The following is a 16,497-nucleotide window of genomic DNA, read 5'->3' as shown; positions in this document are numbered from 1 at the left end:
TCCCCAGCCACCATTTAATTAGGCTCGGGCGACCTTTAACAGCATAGTTGGTGCATGTGGCAGGTTGGGAGCGCAGTGACTTTGGAAAGACCGGTTGGATGAGCAGGAACGCGTTCAGTCCGCTAGAGGGCGGCGTCGCTCCGATTCCGCTGCCTGTCCGCAGGCGGCACAAAACTTACTGAACCTTCCGAAGCCCGGTTAGCGCGGAAAAGCGCGTCACGCGTAACGAGTTGCGGCGCGGGTCCGTGTAGGAGTTTGGCCTTTAAAAGGGATCCTCGACGCCCGCGTTGCGCGACTGGGGGTCACGTGGGCGCCGGTAACGCGGAAGCCCAGGCTGCAGTTTACCTGTTTCCCTCGCCTCCATGCCAGGTGGTGTAGGTGCGCCCGGGAGCTGAAATGGCCTTTTATATTTAAGTCTGGGACTATTATTTACCTGGTTTTGTCGCACTAGTCAATTTGGACGCGTCTATCTGCAAAATGACAAACAACTTACAGGTAAGCGATGGAGATGGTGCTCCTACAACGAAGGACAATTAATCATGAAATACAGGGAATTCATACAATTAATACTTGGTAATAAAGTACACAGTTCAGTAACTTATGGTCGTCGACTTCCTATTAAACCAGTTAAAATGAGGAACTAGGTACTTTCTGAATACATTGTTATAGAATAAGAAAGATGTTACAACTTCAGGTTGTGACTGGTGGTAATTTTCCTGATGTCATCGGGGAAAGCATCTTGTTTAACAAGATGTGGACACGCCCGTTCACTTTGGTCTGGATTGTTTCTTCCCCCGCCGCAGAAAGCCATCGACCTTGCGAATAGAGCAGCAGAAGAAGATAAAGCAAAGAACTACAAGGAAGCACTGAGCTTGTACCAGCACGCAATACAGTACTTTCTCCATGTGGTGAAATGTATGTTCTGCAAGTATTTTCCCTTTTACTCAGGCCAGTTGGGTTTAGTCGGTTTTAGAGCTTGATCGTAATGCCCTTTATCATCTTGAAGAGACCCGACTGTGAAGATGTGTGTTACGGTTGTACGGAACACTGGGGTCATTTAGAGTGAAAACACCATGGAAATAATGATGTGGTCAAATCCACATCTGCTAATGCAGTAGATACTGTACTCGTGTGGATTTGACCAGATTTCTTCCATCTTCAGTCAACCTGTAATAACCCGGGATGATGAATTTTGTTAAGCAGCTGTCCAGATTTGGAGTTTTACATTATTCTAATTTTGACCTATTAAATTGAATTGCTGTAGTTCTGCCATGATACTTTAAATGATTGCCCTCGTTGACGTTCTTTCTTTCGCAGATGAAGCTCAAGGGGAGAAGTCCAAACAAAGCATCAGGGCAAAGTGTTCGGACTACCTGGACCGTGCGGAACAGCTGAAGACGTACCTGAAAAAAAAGGAGAATGCTCCACCAGCCAAACCTGTCAAAGAGAGTGATAACAAAGGGTAAGAGATCCTTTGGGGTTTCTAGAAATCAGGGAAGAGTTTGACAGCAACGCTGTCTTTTTGAAATCCTTTGACTCGTTCGTGTAATATGTGGGGTTTGTCAGTAGAACCAAGTCATCAGTCAGTCTCTAATGTAGACTCCTCTTGTTTCGTTTCAACAGTGAAATGTAAGGCAGGAACATCTGTGATACTTTCTTTATTCACTGATTCTATGCAAGCCTGCGTAAGATTGTGGTACATATTTCCTAGAAACAACAGTGATGATGATGATGAAGCCCAAGAAAAAAAGAAGTTTCAAAACCAACTTCAAGGTACGGACATAGTCAGTGTTTGTACGAATGAAATGGGCTGTGAAGGTGGGACTTTCTGTCATGTGCCACAGGTGCGATTGTCATGGAGAAGCCGAACGTCAAATGGGATGATGTGGCAGGTTTGGAGGGAGCCAAAGAGGCGTTAAAGGAAGCGGTCATCCTCCCCATTAAATTCCCCCACCTGTTCACAGGTACGGAGGATGAAGAGTCCACCTTCCCAACATCTCAAGATGAATGCAGAAGACTTGTGCCATATTTGAGGAATAAATATTCTCACCTCAGTTGTTGGTCAATATTTCTACAGGAAAGAGAACCCCTTGGAGGGGTATCCTGCTCTTCGGTCCTCCTGGAACGGGAAAGTCCTACTTGGCTAAAGCTGTAGCCACAGAGGCAAACAACTCAACTTTCTTCTCCATCTCCTCTTCTGACCTTGTATCCAAATGGCTCGGCGAGAGTGAGAAGTGAGACATTGTGCATTCAAGATGTTGTAGTATTCTACATCATAATAAAAATATGTTTTGAGCATTTCAAATATAAAAAATATAAAATATAAAAAAAAACACATTTTCCACCATTTTATCACTTTGCTACCTTCTTTTCTGTGTCCAGACTAGTGAAGAACCTATTCACCCTGGCCCGGCAGCACAAACCGTCAATCATTTTTATTGACGAAATTGATTCCCTGTGTGGCTCAAGAAATGATAATGAGAGCGAAGCGGCTCGTCGAATCAAGACTGAGTTCCTGGTCCAGATGCAGGGTGAGCATGACACCCGGGTTGTTTCACAAAAGATGGGCGCCCTCAACTTACAATTCTTCTCACTTTGTAGGAGTTGGGAACGACAATGAAGGAATTCTTGTTCTTGGTGCAACAAATATCCCATGGACGCTTGACTCCGCTATTAGGCGACGGTAAAGACTTGCATTACATTTGAAGAACCTAAATGGAAGCAAAAATTACATGCAAGTGCCTTGGTTTGTATGTAATGCTGCATGTGTACTTGGTACAGGTTTGAAAAGCGCATTTACATCCCCCTTCCTGAAGGACACGCTCGCTCCTTTATGTTTAAGTTACATCTGGGCTCCACCCCTAATGACCTCACGGACGCTGACTTTGTCACCCTGGGACAGAAGTCTGAGGGCTACTCGGGTGCAGATGTCAGCATTGTTGTGCGGGATGCTCTCATGCAGCCTATCCGCAAAGTGCAGTCAGCCACACACTTCAAGCGGGTATGGAAAGTGCATTGATCGTCCAAACCGCGTAGTACCCGCTGCATTACGCTTAACCCTGACAGTTTGCCAGAACAATTCAAAGCTCTACTCAGGTTTGCCCTGCTAATACTGTTACGTATGCCATCTTCTCCTATGTCATCAGGTAAGAGGCAAACAAGGGAACAACCCAGATGTGATTGTTGCGAACCTCTTGACTCCTTGCTCTCCATCTGATCCCAGTGCCATACAGATGACCTGGGTGGATGTGGCAGGGGATGAGCTTTTGGAGCCTATTGTTGGCATGGTAAGGACAGATGACCTGCCTGACTGAACTGCAGAGCTGCGGTAGGTCGCTGATCTCAGCTTTTGTTTCCAGGAGGACATGCTGAGGTCACTTGAGAAGACGAAGCCCACTGTGAATGAGGATGATTTGGAGAAGCTGAAGCAGTTCACAGAGGACTTCGGCCAGGAAGGTTAACAACACAGAGATGAATCAGAGGTGGCCACTGGAATTCTTTATTTTTGTTGTGTTCATTGTTTAAGTCCAAGGGGTTTTGTCTTTTTTACATTAAATATGTGCCTATCCTATTGTTTACATAGTTGACTTCTGTATAGAAGGGGTTTATTAATAAAGGAGTGAATAGAATGTGCCAAAGTAGAATTAGCATTTATCATATCGACTGTGCCAATGTTGTACGTAAATGTATGCACATGCCTTGTGTTATGTGCTGTTTTGTCAGCCATTGCGCAACCTACCGAGTTCTAACAGAAGTATTTATTTTGCAAAGACTGACCTTGCACAACAGCAATGTAAACTTTATGCTTCTCTAATAAAATTACATTTTCTAAGCATTATTTAAGATCATTATATTGGCTACTGTTATAATATAATTTTAGAGTAAACTGGAAAAGTCAAGAAATACCAATATGTTGAAACAAGGCTTTTGTTTGATAATGGATATTGTCTATTAAAGGAGAGGGCTGATGACTTCATGTTACGCCACTGAACCCAACTGAGTAATATTGTTATTGTCCCAGTCTTACTGCCCGAAGGCTTTCTAAGATCTGTGATATGTGGAGGTCAAAACAACACCGTAAAGTTTGTCTTGCTCGACAAACCATTCCTGAATTTTGGCTACATGGAAAGATTTTTAAGGAAGAAATTGTAATCAGGAAATTGCATTGTCTATGTGCTCTGCAACACTGCACAGTTTCAGATCAACATGATATGTAGAATTATAAATCTTCAGGTCACCTTGCCTCATGGTCCAGATCGAATGCACTGTGTTCTGAGAGCCCTCTCCCAGCACTACCTGTCTCACTTGCTGCCTAATATGTCAATTTGAATGAGCAAATCAATGTTGTGGCTGAGGGGAGTGTATATATAGTACAATGAGCTCCTTAACCTAATTTTATATATGTATTACATGCATATTGCAGTAAAGTTTCTATTACTATTAATATTTAACCTTTCACATTTAGATGATACTATATAAATTGTTAAGTTATAATATACTTATATGGCTAATAGGGTAACAAGCATGTGTTATTCTAAGCAGGTTTTCTCTTTCACACAATCATGAGATTTTACAAGAAGATCTGAGTTTATTTGTTTATTTACAGTACATATGATGCAAATTTTTATAATCCATACCCACACAAGCAATAAAGTGCCAGTTTCATACTAAGTGCTGTCCTAGTGTTGTTATGAGAAGTGTCTTTTGGTTAACAGATGAGTGATGACTACGTGAAACAGGGCTCACCTCACCCTTAGTAACTTAAATATTTTAAGTATCTGTAAACCCTTTGAGAAAACAAAAATTAAACTACTGTGATCTATGAAAATGCCCTCAAAACACAAAAGATTCCAATTCCAGACAAAACTATCAACTTGTTGGCTCTTAGTCCAAATTGAGCAAAAGCATCCCTTTTTAAATGAGAACATAAAGCATATATCGAAACAGAAGAGCACACAAAGGGCTTAAAAAGGGGGGTGAAATTAAGGCAGTGAAAGACAGCATTACAGGTGCAAAACAAAGGCAAAGTGCAACATGGGGAAACAAGCTTACATCCTCCTGCAGCAAAGGCCTTATTAATTAATTAATTAGATTAAATTAGAATGTGATGGAAAAGAATAACATATTTACCATTCCAGTTTGTTGGAAAGAAAGTGAGAATTGACGCCCATTTATTAAATATTCGATGGTAACTTGAAAGCACGTTGTAAGTCGCTCTGGATAAGGGTGTCTGCCAAATGCCTTAAATGTAAATGTAAAAATTAAAATTAACGGGTGTCAATTCTCACTTTTTTTAGTGTTTGTTTAGCTTTTTTATTTGAATTACTTAAATGATATCTTGTGATATACTGTGGTGTCGAAGAGTCATAGTCATAAAGAAGAGTTACCATCACACTCTATACAGCATGGCAAAGTGTGACATGAGTTAAAAGGTCTTTGGTACAAAGGACAAAAGGTTAATTTTATACACAGACCACAAATATACATCTCCAAGCCAAGCAAATAAATATTACACTGCTGTGGTTAAACCACAAAGCAACTGTGTGGACAGTATGAGTGGTCAGAGGCTGAAGGTTGTGTTTCAAGATGTATATTAGAACACAGAGAAGAGGGAACCAAGAGCCAATCCAGTAGCAGCACCGGCGAGCATGCCCAGTGCTACATCCCCTGCATCGTCACGGCGACGCTCTTCAATTATGACATGGTTGACTGCAGGTGCAGAATATGGTCCTGAAAGGGAAAAAGCTTTCACTGGCTCATTTGCATATTTGAACAGACAAAGGTATTATACCCTTGTGCACATTATAATACAATCATCTTATATATGCAAAGGGAGAATAAAAACTATGTTAATTGCTTCAGTTAAGTATTATCTCGACATCTCTGAATATTTGTAAATGTATTCATATTAACACAGTACAGTACACATTTGGGCAGGGAAAACATGGAATCCTTACCTTGGTATTGATATGGATATGCGACTGCATATTGATGGCCATCAGCAGTATAAACCACCTGTGTGCCATGAACTTGTGGATGAACGTATCCTCCATACTGGTCTGGGTAGTAAACCTGCGCGAGAGACCAAGAATTGACAGGTTAACATTTACAATTACAGCATTTATCAGACGCCCTTATCCAGAGCGACTTACAAAGTAGTTACAGGGTCTTGCTCAGGGACACAATGGTAGTAAGTGGGGTTTGAACCTGGGTCTTCTGGTTAATACCCACTAGGCTACTACCACCCTGGGTTTAATGGGTTTGTTCAACCGTTGGTGTGGTTATAATGACAGAGAAGGTGAATTAATCATACTGAACTGATCTGAGGTCTGTTATCAGCCAGTGAAATGAAGCATTACCTGAGTTTGTGGAAATTCAGAGTAAGGTGGAGGAGCTGAAGCAATGACTTCTTCAGCGAGGCCAACATGGGGTGTGGCCACCACCTACAACAAAAGAAAAATGCGTTTTCATTTAGTCCATCAAGGACTGCTCTTTATTTGGCCTGTTGCCCTCAGGAAGACGCTACAGGTGCTTCACAACAAAGACAAATAGACTACATAGACTAACCCCCCAAGCCCCGGAATATTTAATATTAATGTTACTGAAAACACTGCAAAATATCTGTATACTGTGCAATATTTAAATAATGTCGACATAAGATCGCATTTATTTAATTACTCACTTCCACATGCATATAGCGCTGAAGAACTTCTTGAGCTATTTGCTTTATCTTGTGTTATGTACTACATATGTCTGCATTAGAAGAATTACATTTAATCTCACTGTACATGTGTAAAGTGACAATCAAAGGCTTACATTCACTTTACACAATTAAACACAAATGAGTGTGCTGGTCTTCAAAAATGTATGATAAAAAAAAATTCAATTATGACCTTCATAGTCTATTCTGTTGCCCTGCCTAGATGAAAATAACTATTCGCACAACTACGCACAACTACACAGCCCAGAATGCAAACAGTTACTTACAGTGTTTACTCTGGCGTCCTGGAGAGCCATTGTCCAAGCCCTGAAATAATTATTGTATTGCTATCAAGTCATCAACTTGGATTAACTCACTTAAGCAATCGACAATTTCCAAAAGGAGATGAATAAGAGCATCTTACAGGGCATCATCAGAGCTGTCTGCACAAAGGCTGATGACTCGTCCATCCCTGCAAACAATCTGCAGAAGGGCATCTCGGCTCTTGCCCTCAGATGGTGTCAGGTCTGTACACACAGGCCCCCAAGCAAAGAGCAACACACAGGCCACCAAGCATAGCATTAGTCTCCTCAAAATGAAAGCAGGCTATATACAGTACGGGCCAAAAGTTTGGACACACCTTCTCATTCAATGTGTTGTCTTTATTTTCATGACCATTTACATTAGTAGATTCTCACTGAAGGTATCAAAACTATGAATGAACACATGTGGAGTTATGTACTTGTGGAGACCTGGCCTCCACAGTCACCGGACCTGAACCCAGTTGAGATGGTTTGGGATGGACTGCAGGGGTCAACAAGTGCTAAACACCTCTGGGAACTCCTTCAAGACTGTTGGAAAACCATTTCAGGTGACGACCTCTTGAAGCTCATTGAGAGAATGCCAAGGGTGTGCAAAGCAGTAATCAGAGCAAATGGCGGCTATTTTGAAGAAACTAACATGTTTTCAGTTATTTCACCTTTTTTTGTTAAGTACATAACTCCATATGTGTTCATTCATAGTTTTGATGCTTTCAGTGAGAATCTACCAATGTAAATTAAAAGAAAATATGAATGAGAAGGTGAACTTTTGGCCTATACTGTATGTACAAATATCACTTTCATTCTTACCTCGGCATGCACTGGCATTACGGATGTTGATACAGTCAACCCTCATGTGGATCTCATCCTCCATGTCACGCCGTTGCTGATCATCATAAAATACCAGGCGCCCATCGGACCAAAGGTCAAACCAGTTCTTCTTCCACCTTCGCAAGATGGTGCCTGTGCGTTATTGAGTAGATAACGTTCCAAAGAAGTTCATATTTACAGACACAAAGTAAACACATTCTGAACAACCATGTAGCATACTTACTCTGTCTGTGAAGCCACCCACTTTTCACAAAAGCCATCCCTGGAGACAATCACTAAAGACAAAGACAGAAAATGCTGAGAGTAAACTGGGGTTTCTTTAAAAGGCAAAGCTGCGATCTGGTGTCTGCAGTATCACAGTCCCCAACAGTCTGTGCGCAAAGCCCTCAATGACACAGGCCATAAGTAACCAATGAAACATTTTAAAGGGGAGAGAAGTAACTAAGTCGAAACGAGTTCTAAACACCCGGTTCTCGCTACAGCTCAACCAACAGTGGTTCACTAAAAGCCTACCTGTTTAGCGAACTAAGCTCGCTATCGCCACTTAACACTTCTCTTAACTTACCCCATAACTCGTTGATATGTTTAATGTGAATTAACCTCATTTTATAATTCCTGCTGTGTGTCGCTAACGATGTGATAGAAACAGTATACCTCCGAGCAGCGGTCGCAGAACGCGGAACCACAACAGAACCTCCCTGCCAGTGACGTCAGCATCAGCCGACCGACGTCAGAACGATCCAGAGCGTCGGTTTCCGTTTCTAAACGCAAACGGGGCCATTTCATAGCAGGTCGTCGATCTTAAATCATCAAGCTTAATAATTTCATGGACAATGCAACAATTCACAAAAAGTGGTGCACAGAAGTGTTTTGTCGTTTTTTCCAGCCGTGTAACAATCCTACCCTTCCCTGCCACGCATGCGCACACTGTTTCTGACGACTTCTCGGCTTTTCTTTGTTACCGGTTATTCGCTATTAATAATCCCCCATCTAGTTATCTACTTATTTGTTTGTTTGTGCATGTGTACACTGGGAAGAAATTCCGACAAGAATTCTGTTGGAACAATTCTATTACGCTCTTCTGGCGGCACGGCCTTCTAGAAACACGCCGTTTGAAGGGAAGGTTTTAAGGTTGCTGCCGTGTGTTATGCACGTTTGCGCGGTTGTCTCTCTCCGTCACCTGCGCCGTGTTCGGAAAACGTCGCGCAGCCGCAGCGCCTCCACAGGCCTGGGGGCGAAATGAGCCAAACCCACACGGTGCCCAATCGCAACGACGGCGCAGACCGAATACAAGGCGCCGTCGCCCAATGGCAAAACACGTCGTCATGAATTATTAATAAGGAATAATTTCAATTTGCTCGCTCGTCACGCGGGCGAGAACAGGGGCAAAACAATCAACAGTAATAAATAAAGAGTGAAACTCAAAACATGGCGACTGCAATATACCTTGAACATTATCTCGACAGTGAGTAGTAACCGAATCTAACGAGGAGGGCAACATTCTATTTGACGTTATTTAACATTGTATTTAATGTTATTTAACTGGTGAGCCAACCGCTTGGACAAACTGGCGACTGCCGGGCGTTCTTGCGTTCCGCGACCTGACAGCGAGGCTGTCCGGGTAGCTTCTTAGCTTAGCCATACTTTTATACCTCAAATTTTGTGTCCGATACCCGAAAACCTTTTTGTGTCGTAACCCCGAAGTTGGGCTGGGACGACTGTGTTGTGCGTGCTAGTTTGAGTGACTGATCCACGGGTAATGAAACTTGCGTAGCTGCTCAAGTGCGAGTTCGTGGACCAGGAAGCAGCAGCCCTACGCGCGGCGTCGGATTCGGCGTTTACTTCTTCTCTGAGGGGAATTAAATCGTCCGAGACTCGGACTCTTCACACAGTCAATGTTAGCGCCGTGTTCGCTTTCATTTTCAGCGATTCGGGGGAACCTAGTTAGCTCGTAGCCAGCTAGCCGAGTTCCCCGAGCCCAGCTGGCCGTCTAGTAAACAGAGGGCGGGATCGTTCGTTTGAAAGTGCGTCACAGGCCGAATGAGGCGGCTACGGAAAGTCGCCGGACAATTCCGGTCTACTGCCTGTCGGCGACCCCGGTTCTTCCAGGGGTCACCAGAGAACACGAGGCGTCAGTCGCACAAAGCAGTTTTATATGCTGTGCAAATCGTTCACCTTTGTCTGGGTTACAGAAACGTGTTCCTCTTTCAATCTAGGCATTGAAAACTTGCCCTGTGAACTCCAAAGGAACTTCACGTTGATGAGGGAGCTGGATAGTAGAACTGAAGGTAAATGAGGATGCGGTTAGTCCGGGAAAACCCAACCACCGTGCAGTTTTTGTCCACTTAATATAAACTATTTTTACAATTGAATATAGAAAAAAAGGGGGAGATCGATAAATTGGCAGAAGAATACATTGCCAGTGTCCGAAGTTTGGAATCTGAACAGAGGGTCGAGCATCTGCAGAAGATCCAGAATGCCTACAGCAAGTGTAAAGAGTACAGCGACGACAAAGTACAGCTTGCTATGCAGACATATGAAATGGTAATTATTTTATTGCCATTAAGTGGTTTAAACACCATTCATTTTTTTATATGTAATTCTGAATGGAATTATGTCTATTATTTAACATCTATCATATGTTGTCAACAATTGTTTCTGAAAGGCACACAGGTATTTTAGTCAATAAGCAGTGTCGCTGAATATCATTGATCAGTGAATATTGCCTAAATACCACACTCTCCAGGTGGACAAACACATTCGCCGGCTTGATGCAGATCTGGCACGCTTTGAGAATGAACTGAAAGAGAAGCTTGACCTCAGTGGTTATGAGAGTCCAGATGCCCGTGCAATAAAGAGTGGGTACAGAACCAACCAATGTTTGTGGGTTTTTTTTGTTGCTTTAATTGGCTTCTGTGGTCTCATTGGCAGAAAGTGGAAGAGGACTGAAAGATAAGCGAGGACCAAAAGCTAGAGGTAGAAAAGGGTCAGATGACGATTCTCCGAAAAAGAAAAAAATGAAAAGGTAAATACACACACACACACACACACATATATATATATATATATATATATATATGATTTTTTGCAAATAACTAGGTTGCACTAACATTGAAGAATTGGAATTAAAATATTAACGTAAAATAAGTAAGAGTTGTCCAATGACTTGATTTTTGAAATATGACTGAATAAGCTTGTATTATATGCCGTCTTCGTTTTCAGCCCAGACTTTGGGGATTCGCTCTTGTCTGTACAGCCCTCAGATGTCTTAGACATGCCAGTTGATCCCAATGAGCCAACCTACTGCTTATGCCACCAGGTTTCATATGGTGAAATGATTGGATGTGATAATCCAGATGTAGGTTTCTTTATAATATGATTTCTTGCTGTACCTCAGTGCATGGTGCCATTTGCTAATTGCATTTATTAATGTTTCAATGTACTTTTTGAACAGTGTCCAATAGAGTGGTTCCATTTTGCATGTGTTGATCTTACCACAAAACCCAAAGGCAAATGGTAAGTGAAATAATACATATTTTTCTATGAATCCATAGGCAGATAATATTGAATCTGACAGTCTTGTTTATCAATAAAGTTCATACATTTCCTAAATTCTCTTTCGTTTAGGTTTTGTCCTCGTTGCACCCAGGATCGGAAGAAAAAATAAGATCTGTATAAAGTTAACAAATTTTTATATAAATGTATTTTGTTTATGTAGAAAATAGTGATATATATATTATACATATAAATACAACCTTATTTCCTTACATAATTACAAAATATTATTGAGAATTTTTATTCTTTCCCCTAAAAGTACTTGAAATTAGGTTTTGGGTGGGGACTCAGATAGTGTACATAATTACTATATTGCTAGTAACAATATTTCTTATTTCTTGACTGAATTCATCCCTGTATTTAACATCTAATTGTTGCTTTATTTAGAGTTTTATCCTATGCCTCCATATATTGCAGTTTTGTCACTCACCAAAGTGGACGTCTAGATTCAAAATTGAACTACTCCACATCTATTGCACTTAAAGCATTTCTATAGACTTGAACCAAAGGAAAACATGTATTTACTCCATCCAAATGAACAGCAAATTAACTGGTTTTGAATGTACTATAATGGGGAAACCTTTACAACTTTCAGAGAAATGTTGTTCACCGTTCTGGCTACTCTAAGCACTGAACAGCAGTCCTATAATGTTCAGTTTTATGAATATTTAAACTTAAAATGACCCGGTCAACTAAAGTGACTTAACTGTGTAATAATTATAACCGAGCACATAAACGTCTGCTGCTGTTACTGAGCTGTTGTTTTCTTCATTGAATTTAAATACGGGTTGTGAAATTATGTCCAGATATAAAGCTCAACACTTTCCTTTCTGTGTTTGAGACCAAATGTAAATGTGAAGAATAAAATAAGAATCAGCATTTGTTAAAGAGTTTGCAGCAGGACATACTTTTTTTTAATTTGCAGACTTGATGTTGAATTCTGCTTTGAATTTGTAATTGTTGTCATTTGTTACCGACGTCAACCTGATGATCATCAGGCGAATCAAAAGGCAACTACTGAAATGTTCTTTTTCAAGACAGAGGTTTGGTTATTTTTACTGTGATTGTACCCTGCCTGGCACACGGCTCCCAGTTCTGGAGGAGGGCTGTACCTTTTGTATCAGTGTTTCACAAAAATATTAAAACAATAAATGCAGCATTTATGATATTTGTGAGTTCAAACATGACTTTTAAAAAACATGTCCGATAAGAGGAAAATTGTAATTTCGTGTTTGGAGATTCATTCATTCATTGACCCTAAAAACCATCATCAGATTCCTCTTCATCCCAACTACAAGTCTCTCTTTTTGCCTGATCGGGAAAATCTACTTCCAGATCATACACAAAATCTGGATCTCCCTTCCTTTTCCGGTTTCGTTCAAACAGTTCATCCATCTGAGCCTTCCTGCATGCCAGCTCTTCATCACCAAGTTTATTGAGGTCTTCTTCGTTTGGGTCTTGTGTCCGCTGGGCAGCCAGGCTCTGTTCCAGACTGATGCCCATCAAGTGGTCTCTGAGAAGAGTATGGAGCCTCTCCAGCTGAGCCACGGACACATCCTCTAAATAGTCCTTGTGGCGTACGTTGTGTTTCAGCCGCTCCGCAGCTTTACCACAATCTACACACAAAAAGACAAAGGAACTGTGTGATTTATAGCACAGGTTACTTTGTAACGCATTGTTCTTTTATTCTCGTACAATAAAATTTCAACATCTAAAGATAATAGTTTGAGAATATAAGCCTTAACATTACAAGATATATATTTTATAAGAATAAAAAAAAAAAAAGGAATATTGAACAAAACATGAGCCAGATATATTTATTTTAAACGACTTAACAGTTACGAGTGCTGTGGTGGGCTGGCACCTCACCAAAGGTGAGTCCAAATTCAAATTCTATTTTTCACATACATAGTCATAAACGGTATGATATGCAGTGAAATGCTTTAGCAACTGCTACAGATCAAAGTATTGCAAATATTGCAAGTATACAATGAACCAATAAGAAAATATTGCAAACATAATATGCCTTGTCCTGCCTTGTGCCCAGTTACCCAAGAAGGACTCTGGCACCTGTGACCCTGGAGTACAGTAAGCAGGTACTGATCGGGGTCCAATTATTTAATTGATAAGAAATTGACAATATTCTATTCAATATGCTCAAAATGTGTGTGTTTTTTTAACTGAGTGGACTATGAACATTTAGACTTTTGATGCTATGCCAAAGACATCCATGTATTGTAGAGATATTGACTGGAGCATCCAAAGACATCCATGCATTGTAGAAAGTGAAGTGATTGTCATTGTGAAACAGTGCAGTTGTGTGGGGTCGGTGCTTTGCAGAGTGGTACCTTGGCGATTCAGGATTCGAACCCACAACCTTCTGATTACGGGTCCGATTCCTTACCCTCTAGGAAACCACTGCCCAAAAATGGGAGCATCAGCAGCACTACTAGTCGTGTATAACACACATCACACACAGTCAGAGGATTCTGCACAGCTCAGCTTTATCTTTGTGGTTTTAAGTGAAAAAGGCCTGTTTACTGAGAGGGTGATGTTATTAGGAGTTTGTAGAAAAGTGCAGGGTCAATGTGCTGTTTCATAACACCAACCAAGACATATTTAAAGATATATTCGTATAAGATATATATATGACATATTTTCCTCTCCCTCTCTCTCTGAGTGGGTTAGCAACATTTTCATCGATTTGTTTATTTTTTTGCTAGTTTTCCATCTCTAACCGAATGTAGAAATCGGAGCAGAAACTTTCAGATGAAAATTACCTGAAAACTGCGAGAAGTTCCGAACCGGCATAATTCTTCGCCGCATCTTGTTTGTGTCTTTGTCTTCGTAAATCAATACGACCGAAGGCGGACGAAATATCACGCCGCAACGTTTAGCAGCGCAAGACATAGTTAGCGTGCCATCGGCTGTTATTTGTTGAGCAGTGGAAAGCGAAGTAAGCCAAGGAGTAGCTATGGCTCAGACAACAATCCTGCACCAACAAAAATACATACTCGCCATCCGTACAGCTAAATAAATACGTTTTAAAATGACCACATATTCTCACCGGAACGCAACGCACCAATGCTGCTAGGCTGCAGAGCTGTCTATTCAACTGCCTGAAAGTGTCAGAATTTTTATAAAGAAAACAAAATCCGCTCCTGAACAACTGTTCTGCCCATACCTCTTTAAGAAAAACGAGAGTTTATATATATATAGATTCTTAGTTTTAACCAATTTCTTTACTGGCTTATTTGAGGGCAGCTTATGCTGGACCTAAAACGTAGCCATATGTTGACAGAGTTGGACGGCGTATTTACAGTCTTACTTGAGAAGAATAACTTTCATTTATATCGCTTTCTGATTTTTCACAACGACAAATGAAATAACTAATGCTAGAGATGATTAACATGTACATTTGTTTATTTATGCTGTTGCTTGGGATTTGTGAAGCTGCTACTGGAGGTTAAAATACATACGTTTCTGTTCTTTCCACGCAGTAGATTGATGACATTACACGAGTAGCCTGTAAATTTGTGTTTGATCTCACAGAGCACGACGCCTGTCCTTTCACTGCGCAGGGCTTTCGTTCACTTAGGCTGCTCGTGGATGTGAACAGAAGGGGTTTTCACAGGTATTCGCTTTATAGGAGTTCTGTCTGTGCCTCCTCTTCATCCTCATGACTCGATTCGACGTAATAAAAGCTTTTTAATCTCTTATCTAAAAATTAAATAAGCTACGCTAATGTTAAAAAGAATTTCTAATACAAAACCGTGTCAGACTGCATGTTCCCATCTGATTCGTTATTGCTGTTGCCCCTTGCAACTTTATAAAGTAAAGCATCTTTCATTTTATTATAATTTTTTTAGAGATCTTGTGTACTCTGTTCGGCATGATAATGGTCTTCCTGCTGATCTCCGGGTTCTTCTGATTCACAAGCTGCCCAGTGGGATCTATATGGATGTTTACCAGTTGGAATCGCTAAAAAAAGATGCAGGATTACAGGTACCAATTTTTTGTAATTTATCAGTAGTATAAGGTGTTCTCAATTTCACATCACGTGTATATCTCAAACTATTTATTATATATTAAATCTCAAATGACAAGGAATGTTGAAAGGAATTCCTGAAAATTCCCTTTAAATTCATAAACTGTCTTGTCTTTCTTTTAAGGTGCTGCTTAACTCAGAAGTGGACCTTGAGGCCCCAGCTTATTGGTCTCCTGCTTTCTTTGCTTTTGTGTATCCTACTTCACATCCAACAATGCCTTGGCATCTCCAGGCTGTGGTTCCCTTTCATGGCCGCTACCATAGACCTTCTTTATCTGGAAAGTGGGAACAATTGGTGATTGAACCTCCAAAACTGCTTCTTAAGTCAGATATCTGTGAGTTTTATCTGTCATAAAATAGACACACATGTAATGGTAGTGATTTAAGACATTTTCTCTTTAGGATGCACAATGAACTAACAGAATATATTTAAAATCTAAATGTATTGGCTCTAAACTAGTATTTTGCTTTCTTTTTCTTTAAGGTAAACCACTTTTTTCCAGCCTCTCTCACAAGGTCATAGAAGCCCCTTGCACAGCAAAAAATTATAGTTTCTGCACATGGATTGAGTTTGACAACCTGCAGGTATTTTTGCAATACTTTGTGTCGGATACGCACAGAAACCTATTATACGACTATGTATGAATGTAAATGGCTGTATCATTTTTCATCTTTAGGGACCAAAAGCAGTGACTCTGGATTTGCCAGTTGGTGACTTGTCCTTGACGTTGCCCGTATGTGGTGGGACATTAGCTATCACAGTTATCTGCAGTTTATATCTCTCACAAACTATCTGGAAATATGGGACTTTTTGAATTACATTAAAAAAAAAAAACATTGACATTTTTCATATTTGTTCTGAGTATGTTTGTTAAATTGTGTTCAATTGTAAATAAATTTCGTTGTGTCAGTTTGTTTGATTTTTTCTTCATAATTGAACCTGGTGAAGCTCAAACAACAGTGATGTCAATCAACCAAGGCTTATGCAAAAGAGACTTTGTGCTGGAAACCAGAAACGAATGAAAAGCTCGTGACTTTTATTT

General features: G+C 40.6%; 5 protein-coding genes across 7 annotated transcripts; 3 read left to right on the top strand and 2 right to left on the bottom strand.

Moving 5' to 3' along the window:
- Positions 1-122: 122 nt before the first annotated feature.
- Positions 123-3,838, top strand: LOC114801651 (vacuolar protein sorting-associated protein 4B-like). Of its 2 annotated transcripts, XM_028999797.1 has the most exons (12): positions 123-495; positions 804-915; positions 1,318-1,462; positions 1,624-1,629; positions 1,712-1,773; positions 1,845-1,964; positions 2,078-2,234; positions 2,383-2,531; positions 2,602-2,683; positions 2,782-3,001; positions 3,147-3,287; positions 3,360-3,838. In XM_028999797.1, the coding sequence occupies exons 1-12, from the start codon at positions 478-480 to the stop codon at positions 3,459-3,461; spliced, it is 1,314 nt and encodes a 437-aa protein (XP_028855630.1). In that variant the 5' UTR covers positions 123-477; the 3' UTR covers positions 3,462-3,838. The 2 variants fall into 2 exon arrangements, with proteins under 2 accessions (XP_028855630.1, XP_028855631.1); XM_028999798.1 differs by lacking the exon at positions 1,624-1,629 and having other exon boundaries at positions 126-495.
- A 730-nt stretch (positions 3,839-4,568) lies between these two features.
- plekhb2 (pleckstrin homology domain containing, family B (evectins) member 2) lies at positions 4,569-9,122 on the bottom strand. 2 transcript variants are annotated; one of them, XM_028999803.1, is made up of 8 exons: positions 8,417-9,122; positions 8,075-8,126; positions 7,831-7,983; positions 7,125-7,227; positions 6,988-7,027; positions 6,360-6,443; positions 5,958-6,072; positions 4,569-5,730 (listed from the first exon to the last, which is right to left on the bottom strand). In XM_028999803.1, exons 2-8 carry the CDS (start codon positions 8,109-8,111, stop codon positions 5,594-5,596), a joined length of 669 nt encoding a protein of 222 aa, XP_028855636.1. In that variant the 5' UTR covers positions 8,112-8,126; positions 8,417-9,122; the 3' UTR covers positions 4,569-5,593. The 2 variants fall into 2 exon arrangements, with proteins under 2 accessions (XP_028855636.1, XP_028855635.1); XM_028999802.1 differs by having other exon boundaries at positions 8,506-9,120.
- ing5a (inhibitor of growth family, member 5a) lies at positions 9,114-12,574 on the top strand. Its single transcript, XM_028999801.1, has 8 exons — positions 9,114-9,316; positions 10,068-10,139; positions 10,229-10,395; positions 10,598-10,709; positions 10,783-10,876; positions 11,074-11,209; positions 11,306-11,367; positions 11,479-12,574. Exons 1-8 carry the CDS (start codon positions 9,280-9,282, stop codon positions 11,516-11,518), a joined length of 720 nt encoding a protein of 239 aa, XP_028855634.1. The 5' UTR covers positions 9,114-9,279; the 3' UTR covers positions 11,519-12,574.
- Positions 11,527-14,504, bottom strand: cep19 (centrosomal protein 19). The gene is made up of 2 exons (XM_028999804.1): positions 14,187-14,504; positions 11,527-13,022 (listed from the first exon to the last, which is right to left on the bottom strand). The coding sequence occupies exons 1-2, from the start codon at positions 14,314-14,316 to the stop codon at positions 12,664-12,666; spliced, it is 489 nt and encodes a 162-aa protein (XP_028855637.1). The 5' UTR covers positions 14,317-14,504; the 3' UTR covers positions 11,527-12,663.
- A 195-nt stretch (positions 14,505-14,699) lies between these two features.
- Positions 14,700-16,367, top strand: pigx (phosphatidylinositol glycan anchor biosynthesis, class X). The gene is made up of 6 exons (XM_029000956.1): positions 14,700-14,871; positions 14,959-15,040; positions 15,276-15,411; positions 15,579-15,789; positions 15,939-16,039; positions 16,132-16,367. Exons 1-6 carry the CDS (start codon positions 14,799-14,801, stop codon positions 16,267-16,269), a joined length of 741 nt encoding a protein of 246 aa, XP_028856789.1. The 5' UTR covers positions 14,700-14,798; the 3' UTR covers positions 16,270-16,367.
- The last annotated feature ends 130 nt before the right edge of the window (positions 16,368-16,497 follow it).

Source organism: Denticeps clupeoides, chromosome 13 (assembly GCF_900700375.1).
Source record: "Denticeps clupeoides chromosome 13, fDenClu1.1, whole genome shotgun sequence".
Taxonomy (NCBI): Eukaryota; Metazoa; Chordata; class Actinopteri; order Clupeiformes; family Denticipitidae; genus Denticeps; species Denticeps clupeoides.
This window is presented reverse-complemented; position numbering and strand designations above follow the sequence as displayed.